The sequence below is a fragment of the Hypanus sabinus genome, chromosome 3 (genome assembly GCF_030144855.1).
Source record: "Hypanus sabinus isolate sHypSab1 chromosome 3, sHypSab1.hap1, whole genome shotgun sequence".
In the NCBI taxonomy this organism is placed as follows: domain Eukaryota; kingdom Metazoa; phylum Chordata; class Chondrichthyes; order Myliobatiformes; family Dasyatidae; genus Hypanus; species Hypanus sabinus.
This window is the reverse complement of record NC_082708.1, coordinates 4953587-4971687: the sequence shown is the minus strand read 5'-3', so window position 1 is coordinate 4971687 and position 18101 is coordinate 4953587. Positions and strand designations below refer to the sequence as shown.

General features: G+C 44.0%; 2 protein-coding genes across 4 annotated transcripts in view; both read right to left on the bottom strand.

Moving 5' to 3' along the window:
* The window catches only part of rnf169 (ring finger protein 169), a 52359-nt gene extending 42808 nt beyond the window's left edge, over positions 1-9551 (bottom strand). Inside the window, exon 1 of the mRNA XM_059963588.1 lies at positions 9234-9551. Within this exon, the coding sequence (XP_059819571.1) occupies positions 9234-9531 (298 nt within the window). The 5' untranslated portion in view covers positions 9532-9551. The remainder of the gene's footprint in view (positions 1-9233) is intronic.
* A 4944-nt stretch (positions 9552-14495) lies between these two features.
* The window catches only part of pold3 (polymerase (DNA-directed), delta 3, accessory subunit), a 33513-nt gene continuing 29907 nt past the window's right edge, over positions 14496-18101 (bottom strand). For all 3 annotated transcript variants that reach the window (XM_059963577.1, XM_059963579.1, XM_059963578.1), the window contains exon 12: positions 14496-17370. In XM_059963577.1, the coding sequence (XP_059819560.1) occupies positions 17165-17370 (206 nt within the window). In that variant the 3' untranslated portion in view covers positions 14496-17164. The remainder of the gene's footprint in view (positions 17371-18101) is intronic.

Below are 18101 nucleotides of genomic sequence, written 5' to 3'. Positions count from 1 at the left end.
TATCAGGTTGAGTGTGGCTTCATCTTGACAGTAGAGGAGGCCATGGATTGACATATCAGAATGGGACGTGGAATTAAAATGTGTGACCACTGGGAGATCCTGCTTCCTCTGGCAGACAGAGCATAGGTATTCAATGAAATGCTCTCCCAGTCCCTGTTATGTCAATCCATGGCCTCCTCTACTGTCAAGATGAAGCCATACTCAGGTTGAAGGAACAACACGTTATATTCCGTCTGGGTAGCCTCCAACCTGATGGCAAGAACATTGATTTCTCTAACTTCCGTTAATACCCCTCCTTCCTTCTTACCCATCCCTTATTTATTTATTCATTCATTCATTCCCCCCCCCCCCTGCTTCCCCCACTACTTTCCTCTTTCTGACCCTCTCACAATCACTCTTTGCCTGCTCTCCATCTTCCTCTGGTGCTCCCCTCCCCCTGTCTTTCTCCCTAGGCCTCCCGTCCCATGATCCTCCCCCTTCTCCAGCTGTGTATCCCTTTTGCCAATCAACCTTCCAGCTCTTAGCTGCATCCCTCCCCCTCCTGTCATCTCCTATCATTTCAGATCTCCCCCTTCCCCTTTCAAATCTCTTACTATCTCTTCTTTCAGTTAGTCCTGACGAAGGGTCTTGGCCCGAAACGTCGACTGTATTTCTTCCTATAGATGCTGCCTGGCCTGCTGTGTTCCACCAGCATTTTGTGTGTTTTCCATCATGGCTGATTTATTTTCCCTCTCAACCCCATTCTCCTGCCTTCTCCCTATAACCTTTGACAATTTAACTAATCAAGAACCTATAACTTTAAATATATCCTATAACCTGGCCTCCATAGCTGTCTGCAGCAAAGAATTCCACCTGCTGGCTGAAGATATTTTTCTCATCTCTGTTCTAAATGGGTGTCCCTCTAGTCCAAGGCCATTCCCTCTGATCCTACACTCATCTACTATAAGGAACATACTCTCCAAATCCACTAGACCTTTCAATATTCAAAAATTTTCAATGAGATTCCCCATTATTCTAAACTTCAGTGAGTACAGGCCCAGAGTTATTAAATGTTCCCTTTTGTTTCCAGAATCATTCTCATGAATCATCCTCTCCAATGCTAGCACATCTTTTAGTAAGGGGACAAAAATTCCTCACTGTACTTTGACCAATGCCCTATAAAGCCTCAGCATTACATTCCTTCTGAGGCATGGTCATCGTCCTGAACCATTAACTCCATTCATGAACCTTGTATTTCCCACTTTACCAGACCTTCCCATCAAGCTCACATCCATTCCAGTCAAATCAGACCCACCCGCAACCCCTTTCTTAGAGTATACATTACAGTATAGAAACAGGCCCTTTGGCCTACAATATTGTGTCAAACCAAATAAATTAGTTATCAAAAGACCAACTAAATTAATCCCTTCTGCCTATACAATGTCCATATTCCTCTATTTTCCTCAAATACCCGCACCTATCTAAAAGTCTCTAATGTATCTGGCTTTACCACCACTCCAGGTGGCAGATTCCAGGCACCCACCAGTCTCTGTGTAGAAAATACACCTATCACATCTCCTTTGAAATTACCCTCCCTCACCATACATACACACCCTCTGGTATCAGACATTTCAACCCTGGGAAAAAGATACTGTTTGTCTATGCCACTCATAATCTTGTAAATCTCTACCAGTTCTCCCCTTAACCCCCACTGCTCCAGAGAAAACGACCCAAGTTTGTCCAACCTCTCATTATAGCACATGCCCTTTAATCTGGGCAACATCCTGGTAAACCTCTTCTGCACCCTCTCCAAAGCCTCAACATTCTTCCTATAATGGGGTGACCAGAACTGTATGCAATATTCCAGTTAGGGCTTAACTTGACTTTTGTAAAGTTGCAACATAACTTCCTGATTTTCGAACCTTAATGCCACATGCCTTCTTAACCACCCTGTCAATTGTTTTCTCAATTATCTTCTGAAAGGTTTCACTGGATTTGCTTTCTCTACACTCTTGGGCAGCGAAAACCAGACTGGAGCCACAGCCAGTGTGAAAGGCGTTTCCTGACATCTCTATTGCTTTTGATAATTGCTTTGAATCGGTGTCTTTTGCTTCCCAAACTTGCCACCAATAGCAACAGTTCCTCTTTAATCACATTGTTCATACATGCTCTTCCCCAATTGCTTCTCAACCTCTGCTCAGTGGCAGACAATTCCAACATTTCCATAAATTAAGTCCTTCCACTCTACCAAACCTTCTCCACACCCTCACATCCCACAATGTGCTCCATCACCATTATTCTCAACACTGGTGCTGTACGATCCTCAATCTCCATTCTGCTCCCTGTACTTTGGACAGACTCTATTCTAACTACACCTACAAGTTTGCACTGTAGTGGGCCATAACTCAAAGGAAGGAGATAGAGAGTTGATCATTGACTTCAGGAATCAGTGCTGTACATCAATGATACTGAGGTCAAGAGGGGTTCTTGGAGTAAACATCATTCATAGCCTCCCCTGGTCCAAACATGGCCAAGAAGGCTCACTAACACCTCTATTTGAAAATCTCCCTCAAAAGATAATTGTAATGTCAGTTTTTTTGACCTACGTTCCTAAACTGTGGAATTCAATACCTAAATCTATAAGGGATGCAGATGTTGACACTTTTAAATGCCAACTCAAAACCTATTTATTTAACCTTGCTTTTTATTTTCATGTTTTCACTTTATCCCATTGTAAAACACTTTGAACTACATTCTGTATGGAAACTGCTCTATAAATAATAATTAGTACTTTCTCAAGAGGCTAAAAAAATTATGCATGTTCTTTTTGACTCTCAGATGCACCAAATGATAGGATGGACATTTGGCTTCACAATCTACACTGTGGCCCCTGCTCCTTATTGCATACTGTAATCCTCAAAGCATCAACAGCACCAGCCTACCCACCATCAAGGGCATATCCACAGAAAGGTGCTGGAAAAAGGCCAGTAACATCATGAAGGATCCCACCCAGCCTGCTTATGGACTGTTTATCCTACTCTCTTCAGGGAGGAGGCTATGTAGCATCCACACCAGGACCACCAGACTCAAAAAGTTACTTCCCCAAGCAGTGAGGTTGATCAACACCTCCACCCACTAACCCACCCTCCACACCCCCAATCACCACTACTTTATCATTTCCTGTCAGTCACCTTATGTACAGACAGTCCTGTGCCTAGTGTCACTTTATGGGCATACAATCAATGTATACAAGCTATGTTATGTATTTAATTTCATTGTGTTTTTTTATTATTGTCTTCTTTATCTTATACTTTTTTTTTGGGGGGGGGCTGCATCAGATCCAGAGTAACAATTATTTTGTGCTCCTATACACTTGTGAACTGGAAATGACATTAAACAATCTTGAATCTTGAACTGTCACACTATCTTCTGTATTTTATTGTAGCTTTTCCCTTATACTATGTCGATGTACTGACGTGATGAAATGACCTGTATAGATGGCATGTGAAAACAAGTTTTCACTGTATCTTGGTACACGTGACAATAATAAACCAATTTAATAAAATTAAAGAGCAGATTAGATAAAGCATCTAAGATTTTGAGCAGCTTCGGCAGGACAATGGGGTGGGGGGGTAATTCACTGGTCAGCGAGATTAAAACAATGAGATACAATTGACACTGACGGGAGGAACGACCAGTCGACTATTTGGCCTCTTATGCTTGTTCAATAAAATTATGGTTTAACTTTTACCTCTGTGACAATTAAGGAGCAGAATTAGATCATTTGGTCCATCAAGTCTGCTCCATCATTACTGATTTATTATCCCTTTCAACACCATTCTCCTGCTTTCTCCCAGTTACCTTTGACATCCTGACTAAACAAGAATCTATCAATCTCCGCTTTAAATAAACCCAATAACTTAGCCCCCACAGCTGTCTGCAGCAATAAATTACACAGATTCAACACCCTCTGGCTAAAGAAATTCCTCCTTATTTTTGTTCTAAAGGGACATCCTTGTACTCTGAGTCGGTGCCCTCTGGTCTTAGGCTCCTCCATTATAAGGAGCATCCTGTCCACCATGGAGAGCATTCTGATTGGTTGGATCACTGGTATGGAGGCTCCAATGCACAGGATCAGGAAAGGCTGCAGACTCAGTCAGCTTCCCTCAGCATCGAGGACTCTAAAGGCAATACCTCAAAAAGGTCACATCCATTTTTTAAGGACTCCCATCACACAAGACCTCTTCACATTACTACCATCATGGAGGAGGACACAGGAGCCTACAGACCCATATTCAACATTTTAGAACAACTTCTTCTCCTCCCTGCCAGATTTCTGAATAGAGTCCATGAATCCATAAACACAATCTCATTATTTTGCTCTCTTCTTGCACTATATACTTTTCTATATATTGCAATGTATAGTAACTTTTACATATTGCTCTGTACTGCTGTTGCAAAACAACAAATTTCACAAGGTATGTGATAATAAACCTGATTCTGAATCTGATGCAGGGTTTCAACCTGAGATCCTGCTCAAACCACGTAGTTCCTCTAGCAGACAGTCGCCATCCATTTCACTGATTGTGTGTGACTGCTTCAGGCCTCCTTTGCAGAGACCTGAGGCACACAGAACATTCCTGGGTACTCCCAAGCAGGTCTCCAATCGGTCAGTGGGGATACAACAATTTTTCGCTAAAGAAGCCATGGTGATGTTCTGGAGGCACTTTCTCTTCTCTATGGGAATATCTTGCTTCTACGGGAACATCTTGCTGTGTGATTCATCAATACAAAGTGGTTAGTGTAACACCATTACAGGGACAGTAACCCAGGTTCAACTCCAGCAAAGAGTCTGTATGTTTTCCCTGCGACATTGTGGACTTCCTCTGGGTGCTTCCGTTTCCTCTAATTAGACATAAGAGCAGAATTAGGCCAGTCGGCCTATTGAGTCTGCTATACCATTCGATTATGTTTGATTTATAATCCCTCTCAACCTTAATCTCCTGCCTTCTCCCTGTAACCTGACACCCTGACTGATCAAGAACCTATCAACCTCCATGATAAGTGATCAGCATTCACTCTATTTAAGCATTTCAATATTCGATAGATTTCCATGAGATTCATCAAAATTCCAGCAAGTACAATCCAGAGCCATCAAATGCTCCTCAAACATTAACCTTTTCACTTCTAGGATCATTCTCACGAACTTCCTCTGGACCTCCTTCCAAAGACATGGATTTATTGGTCACATGGGCTTGTTGGGCCAGAAGGACTTGTTATTGTGCTGTATCTGAAAATAAAATAAAATTCCAAGAGCCTCGTTACAGTGTGCAAATGATGTGGTGCACACATCAGGGGAAGCTGATTAAACAACCTTTGATACTGGGGATCCTGGTCTGTGAGAAGACATTGATATAGCTGGGTGGGAATTCTGCAGTGCTAGGATGCCTGCTGTTTAAGCTGCTGAACCAGAAAGGAACCTGGAGATTGCTGCTGTTCAGAACAACATGAGCTTTGTTCTGGGTCTGATGTGTTTTTTGAGTAACCAGCTGAAGATTATACTGTCATATGTTTACTTTTGCCTTTATATTATTCTCCTTTTTGCTGCTAAATATTTAATTTGATTTTGTTATGGTCGTGGTTTTTGTGGATGTGCTGTTTTTTTGTTGTTTGTAGAAAAAAAGAATAAAAAAAAAACATTACCATAACTCTATCCAGCACCAGTGACCAATCAGGGTTCAATTCCTGCTGCTGTCTGTATGTTCTCAGCATGATCAGATGCATTTCCACAAGGTGCTCCATACATTCCAAAGACAGATGGGTTAGGGTTAGTAAGTGACACTTGCAGGCTGCACCCAGCACATTTTCGGACAGTGCTGGTCATTGATGGAAACGTTACATTTTACTGTGTGTTTTGATGTACGTATGACAACTAAACCTAATCTTCTTTTAATTTCAGAATCCAAACCAGCCTTCAAAATGTACCCCAAACACTTCTGCCTTCACACTCTGCCACCTTTCTCCTTACACCATACCTCAGAGTACAGAAGCTCACTGGCTCATGTTGGTCAGCACTATACTCAGCCCTCCCCACTATACTCAGCACTATACTCAGCCATCCTGGGGGGGGATGCAGCAAAAAGGTGTTGTGAGAATGGTGGTAGACTCTGAAGAAGGGGTACTAATGGAGAAGTAGAGAGAGGGGATATAGAAGCAGAAGCAGACTATTTGGCCCATTGAATCTGCGTCATCATTTTATCATGGCTAATCCAATTTTTCTCTCAGCCCCAATCTCCTGCCTTCTCCCTGTTTCCCTTCTTGCCCTGACCAATCAGGAATCTATCAAACTCTGCTTTAAATATATGTAAACACTTGGCCTCCACAGCTACCTGTGGCAAAGAATTCCACAGATTCACCTCTCTCTGGCCAAAGAAATTTTTCATCTCTGTTCTAAAAGGACGTTCCTCTATTCTGAGGCTGTGTCCTCTGGTGTTACATTCCTCCACCATAGGAAACATCCTCTCCATATCCACTCTATCAATACTTTTCATACTTTTCAATGAGGTCACCCCTCATTCTTCTGAATTCCAGTGAATACAGTTCCAGAGCCATCAAATACTCTTCGTATGACAAGCCATTCAATCCTGGAATCAATTTTGCGAACCTCCTTGGAACCCTCTCCAGTTTCAGCACATCCTTTCTTAGATAAGGAGTCCAAAACTGCTCACAATACTCTAAGTGAGGCTTCACCAATGCTTTATAAAGTCTCAACATTACATCCTTGCTTTTATATTCTAGACCCCTTGAAATTAATACTAACATTGCATTTGTTTTCCTCACCACCAACTCAACTTTCAAACTAACCTTTAGGGAATCCTGCACAAGGACTCCCAAGTCCCTTTGCGCCTCAGTATTTTGTATTTTCTCTCCACTTAGAAAATAGTGAACCTTTTCATTTCTTATACCAAAGCACATGACCATACACTAGTCACTGGAAGCCAACCAGAAAAGGCTCCCTTTATTCCCACCCTTCGTCTCCCGCCAATCAGTCACTGCTTTACCCATGCTACAATCTTTCCTATAATATCGTGTGGTCGCAGCTTATTAAACAGCCTTATGTGTAGCACCTTTTCAAAGGCCTTCTGAAAATACAAGCGCACATCAACCGATTCTCCTTTGCCTATCCTGCTTGTTATCTCTTCAAAGAATTCCAACAGATTTGTCAGGCAATATTTTCTTTTGAAGAAACCCTGCTGACTGTGGTCCATTTTATCACGTGCCTCCAAGTATCCTGAGACCTCATTCTTAATAATGGACTCCAACATCTTCCCAACCACTGAGGTCAGACTAACTAGCCTAGATTCCTTTCTTCTGCTTCTCTCCCTTCTTGAAGAGTGGAATGATATTTGCAATTTTCTAGTGATTCATGAAAGAACATTACTAATACCTCCATGATCTCTTCAGTCACCTCTTTCAGAACCCTGGTGTGTACAGCATCTGGTCCAGGAGACTTATCTATCTTCAGACCTTTCAGTTTCCCCAAGAACTTTCTCTTTAGCTATGAACTTTATGATCCCTGACACTTGGAACTTCCTCCATACTGCCGGTGTCTTCCACAGTGAAGACTGATGCAAAATACTTATTCAGTACATCCGCTATTGACCCCATTACTACCTCTCCAGCATTGTTTTCCAGCAGTCTGATATCCACTTTTGCCTCACTTTTACAGGTCACGTATCTAAAGAAACTTTTGGTATCCTCTTTAATATTGCTGGCTAGCTTACTTTTGTATTCCATCTTTACCTTCTTAATGACTTTAGTTGCCTTCTGTTGGTTTTCAAAAGCTTCCCAATTCTCTAACTTCCTACAAACTTTTGCTCTATTATATGCCCTATCTTTAGCTTTTATGTTGGCTTTGATTTCTCTTGTTAGCCATGGTTGTGTCATCTTTGGACTACTTCTTCCCCTTTGGATTTATATATCCTGCGCCTTCCGATTTGCTTCCAGAAATTCCAGCCATCGCTGCTCTGCCGTCATGCCTGCCGTGTTCTTTTCCAATCAATTCGGGCCAACTCTTCTCTCATGCCACTTTACTCCACTGTAATACTGATACATCTGACTTTAGCATCGCCTCTAATTTCAGGGTGAATTTGATTATATTATGATCACTTGTCCCTAAGCTTTCCAATCATTGCACAACACCCAATCCAGAATAACTGATCCTCTCATAGGCACTCTAGAAATTCCCCTCCTGGAATCCAACACCAAACTGATTTTCCTAATCTGCTTGCATATAGAAAACCCCGTGACTACTGTAACTTTGCCCTTTTGGCATGCATTTTTTATCTCCCATTGTAATTTGTAGGCCTCATCAATACTACTCTTTGGGGATCTGTATACAACTCTCATCAGGGTCTTTTTACTCTTGCAGTTCCTTAACTCTATCCATAATGATTCAACACCTTCCGAGCCTTTGTCATCTCATTCTAATGTTTTGATTTCATTTTTTTACCAACAGAGCAACGCCAACCCCTTTGCCTTCCTACCTGTCCTTTTGATACAGTGTGTATCCTTGGTCATTAAGCTTCTAGCTATAATCTTTCAGCTATGATTCTATGATGCATACAACATCATACCTGCCAATCTGCAACAATGCTGTATTCTGTATACTGTGCACATTCAAATATAACACCTACAGTCCCGTATTCACTGTTTTCAATTTTGTCCACCTTTTACATTGCAAATCATCCTGTTGACTAATTTTGCCCTATCAAAGCCACTCCTCGCCTCTGTTTGTAAACCAGCTACCTCATCTTCAGCACTATCATCTGCCTTTCCTACTATACGACAGGAGTGGAGTGGGATGGGGAAACAGTCAGGGAGAGGGACTGGCAGGGGAGTGAGGCCACGTGAGGTGGCTGGGTACTGAGCAGCGAGCGGGAAAGATGGGGAGGAGTGTGAAGAGGGGAATGACAGGAATGGGGAGCAGGTGAACATCAAGATTTGGGAAAATGACAGGAGGATGAAAACGTGGTTGGGTAATTCAGAGGTGGGGTGACCGTGGGGTGAGGGGTCAGGGTGATAGGAGACGGGGTGACAGAGGGATGGGGGTGGGGCTGACGGGAATGACAGGAGGATGAGGTGACTGGGTGGGCGGGAGTGCCGAGCAGAGGTGATAGTATGAGGATTGACAGAGTTATGGGGTGACAGCATATGGGGATCCGTGGGAGGTAGATCCCCCCCTCCCCGCTCACCAGCCTCCGGCCGCTGCTCCGTCTCCTGCTGCCGCCGCGGCTCCCGTTGCTTCTTCCGGCGGCCCCGCTGCCACAGGGCGGGCCGGCTGTCGCCCTGTCGGCAGAGCGGACAGGCCAGTCCGAGGCCGAGGCTCAAACCCAGGCCCAGACCGGCCTCGGGGATGGCACGGCTCAGGCAGCCACCACATAGCGAGGGGGCGGCGGTGGGCCCCGTGTCCCCGGCCGGGGACTGGGCCCGGAGCCGCGCTCCCTGCCGCCCTCGGCGGACCCGCGCTTCGCTCCCGCTCCACGCCGCCATCTTGTGGAGTCAGAGGGCCGGCCCCGTGGGAGCGCGCGGGGACGCGCCTCGTGCGCGCGCCTCCCGCTGAACGAACGCGAACCAGCCCCGTATCGACAGAGGGAGAGTCGCGCCATGAGAGGGACGGAACTGAGGGAGCGTCGTGGGGTGGGAGGGGTGGTACTGAGGGAGCTTCACACTGTGGGAGGGGTGGTACTGAGGGAGGGTCACACTGTGGGAGGGGTGGTACTGAGGGAGGGTCACACTGTGGGAGGGGTGGTACTGAGGGAGAGTCACACTGTGGGAGGGGTGGTACTGAGGGAGCTTCACACTGTGGGAGGGGTGGTACTGAGGGAGAGTCACACTGTGGGAGGGGTGGTACTGAGGGAGGGTCACACTGTGGGAGGGGTGGTACTGAGGGAGGGTCACACTGTGGGAGGGGTGGTACTGAGGGGGGGGTCACACTGTGGGAGGGATGGTACTGAGGGGGGGTCACACTGTGGGAGGGGTGGTACTGAGGGAGAGTCACACTGGGAGGGGTGGTACTGAGGGAGGGTCACACTGTGGGAGGGGTGGTACTGAGGGAGGGTCACACTGTGGGAGGGGTGGTACTGAGGGAGGGTCACACTGTGGGAGGGGTGGTACTGAGGGAGAGTCACACTGTGGGAGGGATGGTACTGTGGGGGGAGGTACTGAGAGAGGGTCACACTGTGAGGGGTGGTACAGAGGGAGGATCACACTGGGAGGGGTGGTACTGAGGGAGGGTAGCACTGTGAGGGGTGGTACTGAGGGAGTGTCACGTTGTGGGACGGGTGGTACTGAGGGAGGGTCACACTGTGGGAGGGGTGGTACTGAGGGAGCTTCACCCTGTGGAAAGAGTGCTAACAATGGCAGATGGTGTGTTAGGGTGGAGAAGTGATGTGAAGTTTCTCTTAAACGTTTCACCCTTCACTATTAACCCATGTCCTCGAGTTCTAGTCTCACCCAACCTCAGTAAAAAAAAAGCCTGCTTGTTTTTAATCCCCCTGACTCATTTGTATTGTTTAGTCAAGCCTCCCCTCATTATCCTGCTCTCCAGTCTATTCAACCCTTACCTATAACTCAGGTCCACAAATCCTGGCAATATCTTTGTAAGTTTGCACTGTACTCTTTCAATCTTATTGATATCTTTCCTGTAGGTGGGTAACCAGAACACCACATGAATCTCCAAATTAAGCCTCACCAACGTCAACAGGATCAGAATCGGGTTTATTATCACCGGCATGTGATGTGAAATTTGTTAACTTAGCAGTAGCAGTTCAATGCAATACATATTATAGCAGAGAAAAAAATAATATAATAACTAAATCAATTACACTATATGTATATTGAATAGATTAAAAATTGTGCAGAAAACAGAAATACAATATACAAAAATTTGAGGTAGTGTCCAAGGGTTCAATGCCATTTAGGATTTGGATGACAGAGGGGAAGAAGCTGTTCCTGAATCACTGAGCGTGTGCCTTCAGGCTTCTGTACCTCCTGCCTGATGGTAACAGAGAGAAAAGGGTATGCCCTGGGTGCTGGAGGTCCTTAATAGTGGACGCTGCCTTTCTGGGACACCGCTCCCTGAATATGTCCTGGGTACTTTGTAGGCTGATACGCAAGATGGAGCTGACTAAATTTACAACCCTCTGCAGCTTCTTTCGGTCTTGTGCAGTAGCGCTGCCCCCCCACCCCATAACAGGCAATGATGCAGCCTATCAGAATGTTCTCCATGGTATATCAATAGAAATTTTTGAGAGTATTTATTGACATGCCAAATCTCTTCAAACTCTTAATGAAGTATAGCCGCTGTCTTGCCTCTTTATAACTGCATTGATATGTTGGGACCAGGTTAGGTCCCCAGAGATCTTGACTCCAAGGAACTTTAAACTGCTCACTCTCTCCACTTCTGATCCCTCTATAAAGATTGGTATGTGTTCCTTCATCTTGCCCTTCCTGAAGTCCACAATCAGCTGTTTCATCTTACCGATGTTGAGTGCCAGGTTGTTGTTGCGACACCACTCCATAAGTAGATCTCATCACCATCTGAGATTCTACCAACAATGGTTGTATCGTCAGCAAATTTATAGATGGCATTTGAGATATACTTAGCCACAGTCATGTGTATACTAACCAGACACCCCTGAGGTGCACCCGTGTTGATTGTCAGCAAGGAGGAGATGTTATCACCAATCCACACGAATTGTGGTCTTCTGGTTAGGAAGTTGAGGATCCAATTGCAGAGGGAAGTGTAGAAATCCAGGTTCTGCAACTTCTCAGTCAGGATTATGGGAATAATGGTTTTAAATGCATCCCAACTTCTGTACTCAATACTCTGATTCATGATTCTACATCCATAGGAGTCTGCAGAGATTTGGCAGGGCATGTAAAACTTTGACAAACTTCTATAGATATATAGTGGAGTGTGAATTGACTGGCAGTATTACAGCCTGATATGGAAACATCAATGCCCTTGAACAAAAAATCCTACAAATGGTAGTGGATTTAGGCCAGTCCCTCACAAGTAAAGCCCACCCGCCAATTGAGCACATCTATATGAAATGCTATTGTATGAAAGCAGCATCCATCATCAGAGATCCCCACCACCCAGGTCATGATCTCTTTTCACTGTTGCCATCAGCACCAAGACTCTCACAACCAGTTTCAGGAATAGTTACTACCCCTTAGTCATCAGGCTCTTAAATAAAAGGGAATAACTACATACATTCACTTCCCCTATTATTGAAATGTTCCCTCAACCAATGATTTCACTTTAAGGACCCTATTCTTATGTTCTCATTATTTATTTAAATTTGCATTTGCACAGTTTGTTGTCTTCGGCACTCTTGTTGATCTTTCATTGATTGTCTTATGATTACTATTCTTTAGATTTGTTGAGTATGCCCACAAGAAAATGAATCCCTGGGTTGTTTATGGTGACATACTGTATATGTACTTTGATAATAAAATTTTCTTTGATTTACTTTGAACTTTATGAAGGTCAATGTGCCAAAAGCTCTCTTTGTGACCCTATCTACCAGTGAAACCACTGTCTCTGCATTTTCCTCATGCCTTCACAACACATTAAGATATTTCTCTTCATTAAACAAACAGTAAATTCAGCGATTGAATTTCACACCAGCTCTCTGCTCCATGTACTTATAGAGGCACTTACTGTGCTCACCCAGCTTGTTGTTTTCAGCCTGAATGGCAATTCTGGGGGCAGATGCCCTGGAGTGGCTTTTTACATCATTTTACCTCAATCACACTGAAATGGTGAGCTCCCCTCCCCCTCCCATACCACACTCCTATTCATGATGTCACTGGAGTGGAACACTGTAGTCAGAATAAAAGGGAAGCTTTAATAATTAAAAAAAAACTAAGAGTCTGAAGCACCAGGTACAAGGCTTTGTTGTAGCTGGAAATGGGTAGTAGTAATCAGGTGATGGTAGAGATACAGATATTATTTGTATTTTCATACTGGTGAAATGGGACAAAATGGGGGCCAAGGTAGCATGATGCTATTATAGCTAAGGTCATAGGAGTTTGGAGTTAAATTCTGGCACCATCTGTAAGGAGTTTGTATGTTCTCCCCATGACCACATGGAGTTTCCTCCCAGTCAAGACATACTGAGTAGTCAGTTAATTGGTCATCGCAAATTCTCCTGTGATTAGGCCAAGGTTAAATTAATGGGTTGCTGGGCAGCACAGCTGGTTGGGCCGGAAGGGCCTGTACTGCACTGTTGAGGCCCTCCATTGATTGGGGCTGACCGTGAATGTTGCATCCCAACTATCGACATTGTATATGTAAGCCAGGGCAGTACAGTATGGAGAGCAAGCTGTTGCCCATGAAGCAGGCTCCCCTTCCCCCTGTAACTGACGAATTCAAAGGAATGGCAGAAACCAATACACTTTGGCACCAGCGGCATTGTCGGAGTTGCAGTCAATATTGAACTCAATGTAGAACTACCTTAGGGATTCCAGCTCCAGATTTTTCCTCAGGGTTTACTAAGTACATTTATTATCAAAGGATTTTTTCTCTATATTTATGTATTTCATTTTACTGCTGCTGTAAAATTAACAAATTTCATGACATATGTCAGTGATATTAAACCTGATTCTGATGTATACTATATACAACCCTGAGATTTGTCTTCTTACAGGCAGCCACAGAACAAAGAAACCCAATAGAATTCATTAAAAAGACCAGTCACCAAATGTGCAAAAAAAAAACAAATCATACACAATAAAAGTGAGCAACTAACATTAGACCTGAAATTCACGAGTGATTCCACAGCCACTGCAGCCAGTCCAGGAGCCTGTTAGTTGCAGGCTACAGCCTCAGTTCAGCACAGAGATAAGTTAACATAGTGGAGTAGCAAGCTGAACCAGCCCTTCCCTTGCCTCCAAATCCCCTAGCAATGGGCAAATGTTGGCTCATTCCCCACTCTCAGGCTCGGCACTGCCACCAAGATTTGGCTCATACATGCTACGGCTGCAATCATCCTGCACTGAAGGACTTGAAGATCCTGAAGTCTCAAAGGACTTAAGTTCACACCACAAAAATGCCAGGTCATGAAGGCAGCTCAAAAGCTTGACTCCAAAAGGCAAGTTACAGGCTATTGATTGCAGTGATCATTATCCAGAAAAACTGCAATTAATAAAGTAATAGTTTTGTTTGCTACTGGCATGTAGTCACTGTGCTTCACCAGTGCCATCTTAAACTGTAAAGTTTAAGACTCCCAAAGCCTACTCCATGAGCCAATATGGCTGCAAGGCAGCTGAGGTTTGAGATCAGTTTTCCTTCTCCTAGATGAGCTGTCAACCATGGCTGATGAGCTCCATCTGTACCACACTGATTCATAAAACTAGTCTTTAAAGCACACAACAGCATTATCGGCTATGTTTCAGTTAAATATATCTGAATGTGAATATGCAGATCTGAGAAATGTAGTCCAACAATAATTTTACTTTTTATTTACAAAATAAATGTTCCAGAGGGATCCTTCAGGTTTTCACTGACATCAAATGCTCAATACAGGAATTACAAGGCATCTGACTCCAAGGACTGCTGAGAGGGTCATTTGGATCTCTCTTCCGGCCATTATTTATCAGAAACGCCGTGTATGCAGGGCCTTAGCATTATCAATGATCCCTTGCATCTATCAAACAATTTCTTTGACCCGTACCATCAGGCAGGAAGTACCATAGCATTAGAAGAACGATTAGGATGGAAAACAGCTTCTTCCCCCAGCTGTCACTACTGAACTCCCTGCCATCATCAAAGCCTCATCACATATGAAACTACTTTTTAATTTGTATATACACCTTACTATTTGTGGTAATATTGTATGAGTTGTGTGCGAGTAGCGTGTACTGTGTTGTGCACCTTGGTCCAGAGAAATGTTGCCCCATTTGGCGGTATACATATGAGACAATAAACTGAACTTGAATTTAAGTGATTCGTACGGACACTATGCAAGACGCAATTTTCATTGTAACTTAGCATGTGAAAATAATAGAACAATTTACCATTATTCCTCTCCATAGATGCTTCTTAACCCTTTAAGTTCCTCCAGTATTTAGTGTGTGGTGTCCCAAAGGTATGTAGAACATAGAGGCAGAAGCTAGAAAGGAACAGGAAGCCAGATATCCCCTTCCCTTCCAGTCCTGAAGGGCTTCAGCCTGAAAAGTCAGCTGTTTATCCATTTTCACAGATGCTGTCTGAACTGTTGAGTTCCTCCAGCATTTTGTGTGTGTGGTGCATCTACAGAATCCGTTGCGTTTCCAATTTACTATTATTCTTCCCTGTGCTGTGTATTAAAATCACACACCAGATGTTTATTTTTCTTAAAAATGTTTTATTCCCAAATAAATTTGATGGAAGGAGGGCTATTCAAATCCAGAAATTTTCCCTCCCCCATATCAAGTCCACATCTTTTCTCCAGCCTGACACAAATACAGAGCTCTGAAAGTGTGTCTGCATTTCTGCATTTGATTAACCTCACAACAACTGGCTTCTCATATGGCCAGGGCATCAGGTAGCACGTTGCAAGAAGTGGCAAATCACTTGGCAAGGTCTCTAACGGGTTGTAAAAATGCACAGGTCTATATAAATTTTGACAAGATTGACTAGATGATAGAACACTGTCCAAAGTACACAAGTCCTATCCAAGGATGTTTTAACCAACACCATACACCCTCCACTCACCGAAGTTCCCACTCAAACTATGATCGATGTCTGTGCATTGTCTCCCATCCTAGTATTGGAATTCATAGAGCTTTGTGTGGAAGGGCAGATTCTCAAGGTTCGCACAGTAAGCGTGCCAGACCAAGTCTTATTGACACCCAGAATCAGCTGAGTTGTGTCAATATTTGAAAAGATGCTTGGCAGACTGGCAAGAAAAATGTCACCAGGTTCAGCCATGGAGTGGTAGAACTCTTGCACTCTGGCTCAGACTGATAATTTACTTCACTGCACCTACAGCAGGTAAATAGGCTGGGGTAGAGCACAGTGGGGGAGCAATGAAATTGACATATTCATAATTAAATGATTATAATTAACATAATCATTTACACTCCCACTTGCTGTCCACGAGTTGAGGAAAGTGCATACTGACAAGACCCAGAATTGCCTGGGATGTCAGAGAACATTCACAAACTCTGGAGTGACATATCCAAGGACTACAATGGTATCATACAACAATTTGGGGCAAGAAGAACCTTTAAACCATTTTGAGGCATTCCCAAATCCTGTTCCAGCGGTTTTTCAGGACTAGTAAAAATTTTCTAAGTTTGCACATACTGCAGTAACCAGTATATCCCCTACCCGCTCTCCCCGTCCAACAGTGCAAAGCTCCAAATACTATACACAGTAACAAACAGCTTATTCATTTGACTGACATTTGCTGTAAATATGCATTGCTTTTCCAAAAAAGATTCCAAATTCTTTGAATCTAAATAAAAATTGACCCAGCCGGTGAGCTGGCAGAAGTTTAACATCTCCCAACTATCACCAGTATGCAAGAAAGTGTTTGGAGCATGATTTACCCATTATGGCTGCACAGAATTGAAGACAATTGAAAACTGATCTTCAGAGGTGCTGACACCAAGGAACGAAACAGAAACATGAGGCAGCACAATAAGCAATAACTCTGCCATGGATGGTCCCAAGCTCAGCTGCAAAAGGAGCAGCAGCAACCCTATCCTGTAAAAAACGAGAACTACAGAAACACTAACAGAAACTCCAAAGATCTCACTCCTGGGAGAGGAAGGATCTTCAAAGATGGGCTTCACCTGCGATCAACTTGAAACATTGGCCCAGCTCAGAAGACTCTGGCGAGTGCTGTTGACAGCCTATACCCCAGCAGGGGTGATGGGCTTAAGAAGAAGACAATGATAAATAACGCTTAAACATGCAAAGAGAAACACTTGTTCAAGGTAACAGAACTACGATTCTAGTTATAGTCAATGTCCAGGATGCCCTTCCCCAACACAATGTGCCCAAATTCCCTGAGGAGACCTTCAATGTATATGTTTACAAACTGTCAACCCTCTGGTTGTCTGAGCACTCCTGCTGGTAGTGTCTGTAGGAACTCCATTCCAGGTCAACACGACAGCAGATGGAGCACTACACTGCCTTCTTGAAGAATCCCATGATGGATGCCTGCTTCCCTGCCCTGCTGGGCGCTGCTGCTTTCTTTTCCGTCTGCCCCTTGCGTTCGTCCTTGATTCCCCCCACGCTCTTTGCATCGGGCAGTTTCTGCACCTGTGGCTTGGTTGTAGACTCATTTTCGCTGTCAGTGCACGACTCACTCTGGTAAACCTTCTCTGTCACTGGTTGAGAGCAAGGACAGATGGTTAGTGTTATTATACAGCTGATGCACTCTGCAGGTTGAGCTGGCAGTAAGGAAGGTAAATGCAATGTTAGCATCAATTTCCAGAAAGAGTTGAATATAAAAGCGGAGGCTTTAAAAGGCATTGGTCAGACCACACTTGGGAACATTGTGAGCATTTCTGGGCCCCTTATCTAAGAAGAAAAGTGTACTGGCTTTGGAAAGTGTCTAGGAGGTTCACAAGAATTATTCTAGGAAAGGGTTAATGTTTGAGCAGTGTTTGATGGTGCTAGGCCTGTACTCACTGGAGTTTAGAATTTTAGAAGAATGGGGCGGGATGGGTGGGGAGGAGGATCTCATTGAACCCAACCGAATATTGAAAGGCCTAGATAGAATAGAGATGGAGAGGATGTTTCCTATAGTGAGCGAGTTTAGGACCGGAGGGCACAACGTCAGAGTAAAAGCATGTCCCTTTGAAACCAAAGGAGAGGAGATTATTTAGCCAAAGGATGGTGAATCTATGGAAATTATTGCCACAGACGTCTGTGGAGGCCAAGTCGTTGGATATATTTAAAGCTAGAGTTGATAGGGAAGATATATCAGTCATGATTGAATGGTGGAGCAGACTCAATGGGTCATGTGGCCTAATTTGCTCCTAGGTCTTATAGTCCTCTTGTTCCTGACTCTCTAGGAAACCTTTTCTCCACAGCTGACATATGCAAAACTAGAAGA